Raw genomic sequence first — 12,575 nt, forward strand, 5'->3', positions numbered from 1 at the left:
AAACTTTCGGAGACGTTCTTCCCACTGCGCTGTGATTGGCTCTCGCACGCGTCAATCACGATGTCCTCGCCACCTGCCTCCGCCCATCTGCAGAGGTTGAACTCAACTGCTTTGGATTGTTTACGTTAGCAAAGCTGTTATTTCATTTACAGGTAAATGTCCGCATTTATATTGACGTCAGTATCCCGAGTGGGCGACACTTGTTTGGCAATGCGTCGCTAACGTTAGCTAATGTTGCCGCGGACGTCAAAAGTCTCCGCCGTCGCGAAGTGCTAGTTGGTCTTTGCTAGCCTCGGCAGGCAGGCAAGTCCGCATCGGCCGGTCGATCTAACGACATCGTCCGTCCTCCACAGTCGCTGTTTCGGACGGCTGCGATGTTCAGAGGGAGCGCAGGACGGTGCTTCCAACATGACCTCTGACTGAGAAACGCCGCGACTCGTCTTTTCGGCTCACTATGAACAGCGAGGAGGAGTTCTACGACGCCGAGACAGGTGAGGCGGGCTGGCCCGACGGCTGGTCAAGTCGAGTGTCAGCGGAACCGCACGCGTCATTGCAGCTGCGCGGTTTCTTGAGAGACGAATCTCGACCAGCGATCCTTCATTTTGAGTCACGCTGACACAGAGATGATCGCTGAACAAATCGCGCGTTGCGCACTGGCACATTTGTGTGATGGTATAAAATTACAAGACACCAGACTATCTTTATCCTGGGATGTAATCATAACTTTTCTGTTCGAATTAACTAGAAAGTTAGTCGGAAAAGGCTGGCGTGCCCTCTCCGGGTCGGGGATGAGATCCTGCCCCAAGTAGAGGAGTCCAAGTATCTTGGGGTCTCGATCACACGAGTGTGGGGAAAAACGGAGCGGGAGATCGACAGACGGATCGGTGATGCGGACTTTGCATCGGTCCCTTGTGGTAAAGAGGGAGCTAAGTCGAAAGGCGATGCTCTCAATTTATCAGTTAATCTACGTTCCGACCCTAAACTTATGAGCACGAGCTGTGCGTCGTGACCGAAAGAACAAGATCCCGGATACAAACGGGCGAAATGAGTTTTTCCTCCGCAGGGCGTCCGGGCTCTCCCTTAGAGAACGGGTGAGAAGCTCGGTCATCAGGGAGGGGCTCAGAGTAGAGGTGCTGCTCCTCCGCATTGAGAGGAGCCAGATGAGGTGGCTGCTGGGGCGTCTGATTCGGATGCCGCCCGGACGCCTCCCTAGTGAGGTGTCCCGAGACCCCGGGGACGACCGAGGAGACGCCGGAGAGACTATGTCCCTCGGCTGGCCAGGGAACGTTTCGGGAAGAGCTGGAAGAAGCGGCTGGGGGAAAGGGAAGTCTGCGTATCCCTGCTGAAGCTACTTCTCTGATCACATTACATTTCAAATTCAAATCCTGGTGGCACATATTTCCTTCCTTAATTTGCCATTGTAAAAAATTGGTCATTTTGCAGTTTTGTCTTTTCATTTCTTACATTCATGTTGGGGTTTGATTTTTTTCTTTCCTGGTAATGTCATCTTTTTTGCCTTGCGCATGAATGGTGCTACAAAAATTTAGCTGTCTTGACCCGCCCAGCCTATTTTGGTCGGTTTCCGGGCCCCTACTCGGCATGACGTAGTTCTACAATGGCTTGTGAGTGTTTATTGCTCGTTTTTCACCAATGAGAACATTCGTCTTTTGTCAGGGCTCGAGTCGGACGATTCCTTGGACATCAGTTTTAAGGACCCGCTGGGGTTTGAGAGCGCGCAACAAGTCGCCGATGGCTCCGCTGCAGAGCACGACGCAGTGTGGCGACGGAGGTGAGGATGCGTGCGTGCTACCCGTCCGCAATGCTTTACCTTGAACGAGTTCAGCGGACAAAAGTTCATGAGCTACTTCATGATTTGGGCAAACGGAACTGAAATTACTCCATTTTTTTTTTTTTTTTTTTTTTTGTGCTTGATGTAAATCAAATCATGTTCAATTAAATCAAATGCACTACAAAGAACAGATATTTTATGTTCAAGATGATAAACTTTGTTTTTAGCAATAATCATTAACTTTGAATTTTATGGCTCTGACACATTCCCCCAAAAATTGAACAGAATTTGCAAATCATTGTGTTCTGTCCCAACTTAATTGGAATTGGGTTTGTAAGATAAGATCATCATCGTCGATATCATACTAGCAGCAGTTGTGGCTATGGGAGATATTGCGTCATTTCCGGCCTGCATAGCACACCGGATTATAAGCCTCACCCAGTACATTTGTAAGGGAAATACCATTTGGTACATACATACGCCGCACCTGCGTAAAAGCCGCAAGTGCCCACATTGAAACACGAGATGTTTACAAAGAAAGACGGTACACAGAAACAGTTTTCAAAGTTTTAATAGCTTAGCTAAGCTTAACATAGCAACAACGCGGTAGCACGAACAGGGGTGGTTTAAAAAAAGAAAAATACCGGTATAAGAAAAACAGCCACGGCAGCTATACAGTAGCAACATGATAGCACAGCACTAACAGAGCCGGTTTAAAAAAAAAAAAAAGCATACCGGTAAAAGTCACTTCCTCGGCACATATATTCCACTGGTCTCACTCTTACCTTTTCCGCTTGAGTGCCCCCTCGCGGCCATTAGAAAAAATGCACAAATTAGTCGCGTAAGCCGCAGGGTTGAAAGAGTGTGAAAAAAGTCGCGGCTTGTAGGCCGGAAATTACGGTACTGTAAATATGTAAATAGCATGCAAGAAACGACATTCAAGAAGTTCATTGCACAAAATTGAACCCAAAACTTTTGTCTATACTTAAAGGATCCAATTGAATTTATCAGCAATGTTTATTTGCAAGATTGCGTGATGAGTTTTAATTTTGAAGTTTGAGATCTGATTAATGTGTTTAATAGACTTTTTTTTTTTTTTTTAAACCAGCGTTGAAAACAGAATTTGCAAAACATTAATCAATCTGTAGACAGATATTATTGATGATGGAATGTCAAAATCTCATATCTCAAGTATCTCAAGCTGCAACTGTGTCTGCCATTACAATGTTGACATAATGAGAGTCCTAAAATGACAACTGTTGAAGACATAATTTAAATAATAATAATAATAATTGGGCAAAAAAATGCATCGACAGCTGTGAAATTGAAATGTTAACATGGAGGCCTGGCAGTGAATGAGTTTTGACGATTATTATTATGACTGTAGCCAGGTAAGGTTCTTGACAAAGTTTTGGAAATTCAGACAAATTTGAAAAAATGTTTTTTGAAATTGGCAGCTCTGTATTGAATATCCCTCATTAGTCATGTGCGAGGGACCCGATCCAGTTAACTTTAAGACGGCGACTGGTCGCCAGGCAATCGCGTGGCACATATGGACAAACGGGCCTTCCCACTCATATTCACACACATGAATATTTCAGTCTTCGGTGAACCTAAAATGCAAATTTTGGGGTAATGTGTGATAAGCCCGAGTAACTTCAAAATTTTCCAACACCACGTTCGGGCTTCCGATTTGAACCCGGAACCTCAGCACCGTAAGGCGCTAACCAGTCAGCCATATTCCTTGCCACATGCTACACGAATAATTGAATGGAATATAAATATTATTTAAAAAAAAAAAAAAAAAAAAACATTTTCTGTTGTTTTTGCCAGGAAAAGTCTGCCCGCTGAAACGATCACCAGAACCAATTTTAGTGTGACGAGCATACTGAAGAAATGTATTGGCATGGTGAGTCATAAATCGTCATAACACGAGAAAAAGGAAAAACAACTGAATTTTTAACTGAAGGCAAAGGGAATGTGCGTGCTTGTTTTGACCCCTGTCGTGGTTTTAATGAGAAATTCATTCAATTTGTGGAAAACTGTCATAACCCAACATTTCCAAACAGAATATTGTTTATCGTGTTATGTTCAGTATTGCAGTATTTGTCCTGAAATGACAAAACCTTACTGGCGTAATAAACGCAGTATTTTGTCAAGTATTGCCTGCACCTTTCCCGATTGGCTTCCTCTTTGATTGTATCGGAACTGAACTCTTGGGTTCCGTCAGCTATATTTAGTTTGGCTATCACGTTTGTGGACCAAAATAGCTCGAGAAACATCATAATTTGATCCAACTGCACTTTTGTACAGCCAATAAAATTGTCAAACGTTCCTTCGTCGCGTTGTCACAGGAGCTGTCCAAAATTGCCATGCCGGTCGTGTTTAATGAACCGCTGAGCTTCCTCCAGAGACTCTCAGAGTACATGGAACACTCTCACCTCATCCACAGAGCTTGCGGGTTGCCTGACTCCGTGGACCGGATGCAGGTATGAGGAACTCTTGACTCTCTTGACTGACGGCACTTGGATAGAATAGAGACAACATGGATAAAAACGCTGAGCGTACGAAGAATGTCGAAGTGTCCCAACGGAGAATGAGATGTGTGACCCTCCGTAGGATATTTTAGTGACACGAGCCATTTTCTAGCTGATATATTTGTTGTTTTTTTTTTTTTTTTTTTAACTTGAGGGGAAAGTCCAGACACAAGAGGTGCACGGTGGCAGCAAAGTCAACTCAACTTACTAAATCGTAAGCAGAAAGTGGAGAAATAATCCAAAAAGTTGCCTTTAAGTTGTTTGATGAAGTGTCAAACTAAACATATAACAAAACAACTTTAATGAGGATCTAATGCGGGGGTGTCGAACTCATTTTTGTCGTGGGCCACTTTGTCCTTTGCATTTCCCTCATTTATGAAATTTTTGTACAAATTTGAACAAGAATCATGGCAGTTGACATACATGATTTGCCTTTGCGGGCCACATAAAATCATGCGGCGGGCCGGAGCCGGCCCCCGGGCCTTGAGTTTGACACCTGCGCTCTAATGGAAAACGGCATCGACGGTCTCATGATTAGCATCAATAAAGCAATGAATACATGAACAGAAATAGTGGTGCTGGTCCTAACCCAAACCCGAGTGTAGTGGTTAATCTTTATGTCGGACTATAATACAAGGGAGCACCCTGGTGGCCAAGATGGGATACCAGAAGGCGGAGCACAAAGAACTGAATTGAAGCGGTAAATCATGAGGCAACTGACTGATTCCTTACATTCTATTTCAGTTATTTTAAAGTCTAATATTAATGAGTGCTGTTTTCCTCATTTTTTTCTTTAAATTGGGTTTTGGGGGGAGGCTGGAACGGATTAACGGCACTTGCATTCATTTCAATGGGGAAAGATCTTTTGAAATTGCAGCGTTAAATTATGGGGCTACTAACTGATTCCTTATATTCTGTTTCAGTTCTTTGATAATCTAATATTATAGAGTGCTGTTTTTGTCATTTTTTAATTTCAGTGGGGTTTTTTTTGGGGGGGGGAGGCTGGAACGGATTAACGGCACTTGCATTCATTTCAATGGGGAAAGATCTTTTGAAATTGCAGCGTTAAATTATGGGGCTACTAACTGATTCCTTATATTCTGTTTCAGTTCTTTTATAGTCTAATATTATAGAGTGCTGTTTTTGTCATTTTTTAATTTCAGTGGGGTTTTTTTTGGGGGGGGGGAGGCTGGAACGGATTAACGGCACTTGCATTCATTTCGATGGGGAACGATCATTTGAAATCGCAGCGTTCCGTGATTGGCTGCTGACCAGTTCGGGGTGCACCTCACCTCTCGCTCAAAGTCACCTGAGATTAGCATCGGCATGCTCGTCCCCCTAGTGAGGATAAGCGTTGCAGAGAACAAATGGATGCATTAAATTGTACCAAGTTGTGAAGCTAGCGGAGGTTTTGAAAATATGAAAATGTAGCACTACGCACTACGTTCCAAGCGTTTGTCAAAATGAACTCTACTTCTTGTCGTCACAAAAGGTTGTCGCCGCCTTCGCCGTTTCAGCGATCGCATCTCAGTCGGAACGGACCGGAAAACCGTTTAATCCTTTACTGGGGGAGACCTTTGAACTCACCAGGTATTGATAAACGTTGGCGACGACATCTTCATGAATATGAATATGAACAAAGCATTTTGTCCGTAGAGAGGAAGACGGCTACAGGTTGATCTCGGAGCAGGTGAGCCACCACCCGCCCGTCAGTGCCTTCCACGCAGAGTCTCTGAAGCAAGAGTTTGCGTTCCACGGATCCATTTACCCCAAACTCAAGTTCTGGGGCAAAAGTGTGGAGGCGGAGCCCAAAGGCACCATGACCCTGGAGTTACTCAAGTGAGAACTCGTTCGTAAGCGGGTCGGCTTGCTTTCGGAATGCGTCCGAGGTGAATCTTTTCTCCTGGCTCAGACGGAAGTCTGGCTGAAGTTTGAAGTCATTTTTTGGCGCCTCCTTGTCCGTCTGAGCTTTCCAGACTTCTCACCGTCGGACGTGTTTTTCAATTCAAATGCGTTTCGGTCGACCGTTGTTGCTCTTCCGCTGCGGTCCTGCTGGCAACTGTCAAAACAAATTCAAAAGATGAATTTGTATCTCTGCCGTCCGTCTTTGAAACTAGAAATGTTAAAAAGACGCAATGAGGGTAGATGGTCTGCAAGTCTGGGAAATTTAGTCAAAACTCGGCGACATCTGTACGAGATCAAAGTCGGGACCAGGGATGCGCGTGTAGAGCGGGCGCACCTACGTCATAAAGTCACGTGATTTTTGTTCATGTCGCCATATTGCCGGTCAAGCTAAGCATTGCTCAATGCTACGTCGGTTGGAGAGGACACGCCCGGAATCTTGTCCGATACCGTCAGACATTTGACGAGCCGCACGTTAACCTTTGCCGGAATCCATCGATCTTTTCAGCGAGTGTTCAATACAAATAGCAATATTTCAATAAATGACACAAACTCACATTCATTAAGAGGACGGAGTCGTCTCCACGGAACGTACACGGAAGCCGCGCTTAACCTCTGCGACACAGTTTATTTTATTTTATTTTTTTTTGTTGAACACGCATTGTTCTTAAACGAGCCAGCCTACTTCTACTTCCGAGTTTACCCGACACCGCCTCCCCACCTCCGCTCTTAAAGGGGTACACACATAATTACAAACAGAAGACACACCCGCAACTTGATACCTGCGGGCATGACTGACCACACTCGTACATTTTTCAAACGTGAGTGACCGGAGTCACATTTGATGTAGCACAACTGTTTTTACTCCAGTATCACGAAAGGTGTCCTGTGATAATTTTAAATGAAACCTATTCTCAAGGAGCAATCTCGTATTTCTTTTTACAAACTTTTTGGAGCTTTTTTTTTTTTTTTTTCCATTACATCCACCAGACTACAGTACAGCTTCGGTTCTCGACTACAGTCCATTCCAGGCGGCGGCTCGAGAAATGATTTGTTCGAAAACCAAATTGACATTTCCAATGACCATGAATGGAAAAAGAAATAATACGTTCCAAGCCTAAAAAAATTAGGCTTTTGAAAGCAGTTTTTTTTTTTTTAGCTTTTCCTGATAATAAACTGCATAGTGGGAATACATGTATAATTTGAATACTTTATATAATAAAATACTTTAAGAAATATACTTATTTTTTGCTTAAAATGTATGCTTTAGTAGTAGAGCTGGCTAGGCTAGGAGTGCATTACTGTATCGGTAGGCCCCCAGCCTTGTCAATTTTTTTTTAATTAACATTAAAATCATTCATATCATCATATCATTAAGTGCAGAATAACTTTAAACAAGCAATAATGGGGGGGCAAAAAATAGTGTTTATTTTTACAAAAAGTATCAAACATTAACTCGTAACTCGAGTTGACGAAATCTTTGAAACGAAACAAAAATGCATAATCACAAAGCGTGTCGCGGGTGCGTCACGCACATGATATTATTTCCGGGTTTTTTCGGCGGCGTGGGAATTCACAACGTAGCGCGTCATGGGTCAGCTGGTCTGGCCGCGCGCGTTATGCTAATTCCGGGCTTTGTCGGGGGCGTTCGAGTACCGATTTTTGTTCGAAAACAGAAGCAAAAAAATGTCCAAATTTTTGTTCGAAAACCCTTTTTTTTTTTTTTTTTTTTTTTGAGAACGGGGACGTTGGAGAACTGAGTATTCGCTGTACTTTGTTCTTTGTCTCCTATCAAGGCTATCATTAGCGCCGGTGTTTGCGCTTGCGCCGCCATGTCTTGGTCCAGTGTAGTGTAGGCATAAAGCGAAATGTACGGTGATGAAGTGTTCATACTGCGATGTTATTTCACGGTTTGAAGAAAGAACTTTTTTGTCTTCGACTGGTTAATCAAGCTAACAGGGGAGCTTAGCGTTGAAGATGCCGTAAACTTCTTTCAGGCATAAAGAAGCGTACACCTGGAGCTACCCAATGTGCTGCGTGCACAACGTTCTCATAGGAAAGCTTTGGATCGAGCAGTACGGAACAGTCGAGATTGTAAACCACAGGTACTGTCACGTACTTTCTTGTGACAATCAAAGTATTTTATGTGGCCGACTCCTGAAACTGTGCTCACGATAAACGATTCAGCACGGGAGAAAAGTGCGTGTTGAACTTCAGACCGTGCGGAATGTTCGGAAAAGAGCTGCACAAGGTGGAAGGTTACATACAAGACGACAGGTAAGAGGCGCCGACGCCTTCGTGTTCGGTGCCCCGGAAATCTCGTCGTCTGGTTTGTGTCCCTGCTGGTCAAACCAGGAAGAAGAAGCGGCGGGTCATTTACGGAAAGTGGACCGAGTGCATGTACAGCGTGGAGCCCAAAGTTCATGAAGCGCACAAGAAGTCTGAGAAGAAGGGGGGCGCGGACTCAAAGAAGCCGAGGCAGGTAAGGGACCTTCTGAACGGCTTTGCTCATCCCGCCTTGGGCGCTCCAAACACCCGAGCGCGGTGCAACCAGTTTTCCTAAACGCAAAATTTGCTGGAATTTGCCATTTCAATCACAGCTGAACGCTGTCGCAGAAATAACAGCTAAACAAAAATGCCGTGTCCATCTCGCCATTTTCTTAGCCGCTCATCCTCACAAGGGTTGCGGGAGCGCTGGAGCCTACCCCCGGCTATGTCGGGGCAGGAGGCAGAGAACACCCTCGACCGGTTGCCATCCAATCGAAGCAAACACTCACTCACAACTACACCGAAGGGCGATTTAGAGTCTACAATTTAGCGAAGTTGCCTGGAGAAAACCCGCACGAGCAGGGGGAGAACATGCGAACCCCACGCAGGCGGGGTCGGCGATTCCTCGGAACTGTGAGGCGGGCGCGCTGAACACCATGCCGCGCATATTTACTTGAGCGTTCACAACAAAAATGACTGTACAACTGTCACGTTTTCTACTCTGGATTATGTGAATTCATTTTTCTTTCCTTTCACAATGACACGCAGTGGCATGAGTAGCAGGTAAGGTGCAAGATTGTCTTCGGTATCCGTCGTGTGCGGCTGCTGCTGTAATGTCCAAAACGTGTAGTGTTCGAGTAGCTCCATTGCCAGCGCTAACCCATAATGCCTTGCAATGACGTGCATTGTTGCTTGAGAGACGTGCATAATTTGCGGCAAGTTTAGTTCTGTGACTGCATTGTTTGCGTCAAGTACCGCACGTCCGCACGAGAGTGTTAGTGATTGGTTTCTATGTGTGTGTGTGTGTGTGTGTGTGTCCAACGCGTGCACAGGAACATAGCTGCGAAGATGGGAATGCAGTTCAAGAGACCGTGACTGTGATCCCAGGAAGTGCCTTGCTCTGGAGGATATCGCCACGGCCCGCTCATTCGGCACAGGTTGGCGTTCCGCACCTGGCCGCACCTCGGAAATCTCGCGGCTCACGCTAATCCTCGGCATCCCGTCCAGATGTACAACTTCACCAATTTTGCCGTGACGCTGAACGAGCTGGAGCCCGGCACGGAGCGACTACTGGCGCCGACCGACAGCCGGCGGAGGCCCGACATCCGAGCCATGGAGAGCGGAGACATAGGTACCCCGCGGTTGACGCGGTCGGGACGGTTGAGACTTTTCCAACGGCCCGTGCGGTCCTGACGCGGCGGACTTCCTGACTGGCAGATTCGGCAAGTGCGGAGAAAGAGCGCCTGGAAGAGAAACAGAGGGCAGCGCGCAGAGGGAGACTCAAAGACGAGGAGGAGTGGTCGACCAGGTATCAAACTCTGGGAAAACCTTAGTTAATACAAGTTCATGAATGAAGAACATGAGGGCGAAGGAAGAGTAGAAGAGGCGAGTGTGAAGGACCAGGAAGTGGCAATGATCAGTAAGGGGGGAGTTAAAAGGGCACTGAACAGGATGAAAAATGGAAAGACAGTTGGTCCCGATGACATACCAGTGGAGGGATGGAAGAAATTTGGTGAGGTGGCTGCGGAGTTTTTCACCAACTTGTTCAATAGAATACTAGCGAGCGAGAAGATGCCAGAAGAATGGAGGAAAAAGTCTGCTAGTTCCCATTTTTAAGAACGAAGGCGATGTTCAGAACAGCGGAAACTACAGAGGAGTAAAGTTGATGGGCCACACAATGAAGTTGTGGGAAAAGAGTAGTGGAGGCTAGACTCAGGACAGAAAAGGGTATCTGCGAGCAACAGTATGGTTTCATGCTTAGAAAGAGTACCGCAGATGCAGTATTTGCCTTGAGGATGCTCGTGGAAAAGTACAGAGAAGGTCAGAAGGAGCTACGTTGTGTCCTTGTGCATCTAGAGAGAGCCTAGGACAGGGTACCGACAGAGTTACTGTAGTACTGCATGCACAAGTCTGGTGTGGCGGAGAGATATGTCGGAATAGTACAGGACATGTATGAGGACAGCGGAACAGCGGCGCGATGTGCCGTAGGTGTGTCAGAAGAATTTAAAGAGGAGGTGGGCCTGCATCAGGGATCCGCGCTGAGCCCCTTCCTGTTTGCTGTAGTAATGGATAGGCTGACAGATGAGGTTAGACTGGAATCCCCTTGGACCAGGATGTTCGTTCGTAGATGATATTGCGATCGGGGAGCAGCTGAAGGAACAGTTAGAAAGATGGACACCATCACCATTGACACCAAATTCCTTGCAACTCATTTTGCTGATGGCCCCTCCTCCCTCCCTCCCTCCGTCCCTCCAGGTGGTTCGAGCTGGGAACCAACCCTCACACCGGCGCCGACGATTGGCTGTACAAGGGCGGATACTTTGACCGGAACTTTGCCGACTGTCCCGACATTTACTGACCGTGGCAGAGGACTTCTCTCGGCATCTTACGATAAGTGCGCCGTACGGGAACGCCGGCTGAACTGACCTCGATGATGAATGTCATCCACGGGAAAAAACCTTCTAGTAAGTTTACGTACGGTAGATGTCGTTCTTGTGCCCGCTGTCCTCACATTTGATCCACTTTACGAATCGTAGTCCACATAGATTAAACGTTACACGGCCGTCGAAGGATTCGGACCACCCGTGTGAGCTGCACGCGGTCTGGCCTCGGTTTTGGGTTCAGGTGCTAACTCCCAATGTGACATTTGTGCACACACCACCTACTTCTGTCAAATGACGTTCAAATACCAGGAGCTATTTTTCTATCAAATATTGTACGATGTTAAATGCCGGCTAATGCACCCTGAAGACACCGCGAGTGTTTTCTTCCCCGCGTAGAAAACGCCCAAAATGTCCTCGCTCCGTAAAATGCGCCTGTTGCTACAATCTGTCGTCTGCGTCTGAAAGCGTGTCGCATTTTTGGTGCCCGCGTGATATTCAAAACTCATCTGTTACACGTTGAAGCCATAAAATGCTTTCTGCACTTTGGGGAAGTACTGTAAATGCACTCGGATTGAACCTCACAATAAAGGGATTAGGAGCACGTTAGGTTGAACCGAAAACTGTGACTGTCTAGTTTCGAGCGACATTCACACGACATCCGTTCATTCGGACACAGTCGTGGGGATATGGATCGTTTCCTTCCAAGAACCAAACTCCTGTGTCGGAACAGGGCCAGAACCTATGCAAACCGATCCACCCCGCGGAGCCTTCCGCAACGTGAAACAGATCAGGATCCAATTCCGACGCGTGATGATCACCGCCGAGGAAGGATGCTTATGATTATTGTTGTGTCTGAGCGCTAATCTTGCACAAAAGTGGCTCAGGTCGTCGTCCTCTGCACATTTTGTTATGGTGAACAACGCTTGTGTGAGTTCCGAGCACCTCCAACCCCGAAGACACAAAAGATGCAAGATTTTTGTATGGGTCCTGTAAATGATGCCGCTCTATTCGAAAGATGACATTGTCTGCTCAGTTATCATCCCTGTCACGTGAGACACATTCACAAACCATCTATGCTTTATAGATTAAAATATGGACGATGAAAATGAAGTGCTTGTGTCACGTTCTTCTCCTCTTTATGACCATGAATCTGTGATTCTCAAAGTGGGGCACTCGTGCTCCCTCTAGCGGTACATCAAGGATTCTGCAAATAAAATGTGACTTGACAAAGACGTGTTTCCATCTATCCATTTTCTGAGCCTGCTTATCCTCACAAGTGCCGCAGCCTATCCAAGGTAACTTTGTGCTACATTCTCAATTGGTTGCCAGCAAACCGCAGACTGTCTAAGACATTCTCCTCCATTTTGATACCTTTTTATGGATTGTAATGATTATTTTACACATTCACTGTATATGGTTGAAGCCAGAAGTTTACATAAACTGTTCAAAACACATATTCCACTTTTTGTCTTACTA

General features: G+C 45.9%; 1 protein-coding gene across 2 annotated transcripts; it reads left to right on the top strand.

Moving 5' to 3' along the window:
• Positions 1-29: 29 nt before the first annotated feature.
• LOC133514780 (oxysterol-binding protein-related protein 2-like) lies at positions 30-12,331 on the top strand. 2 transcript variants are annotated; one of them, XM_061846739.1, is made up of 14 exons: positions 30-152; positions 354-491; positions 1,675-1,789; positions 3,623-3,698; positions 4,144-4,278; positions 5,819-5,916; positions 5,983-6,165; positions 8,226-8,333; positions 8,416-8,505; positions 8,584-8,710; positions 9,549-9,653; positions 9,724-9,847; positions 9,934-10,024; positions 10,972-12,331. In XM_061846739.1, the coding sequence occupies exons 2-14, from the start codon at positions 455-457 to the stop codon at positions 11,072-11,074; spliced, it is 1,392 nt and encodes a 463-aa protein (XP_061702723.1). In that variant the 5' UTR covers positions 30-152; positions 354-454; the 3' UTR covers positions 11,075-12,331. The 2 variants fall into 2 exon arrangements, with proteins under 2 accessions (XP_061702723.1, XP_061702733.1); XM_061846749.1 differs by lacking the exon at positions 30-152 and having other exon boundaries at positions 167-491.
• The last annotated feature ends 244 nt before the right edge of the window (positions 12,332-12,575 follow it).

This window comes from Syngnathoides biaculeatus, chromosome 2 (assembly GCF_019802595.1).
Source record: "Syngnathoides biaculeatus isolate LvHL_M chromosome 2, ASM1980259v1, whole genome shotgun sequence".
Lineage (NCBI taxonomy): Eukaryota > Metazoa > Chordata > Actinopteri > Syngnathiformes > Syngnathidae > Syngnathoides > Syngnathoides biaculeatus.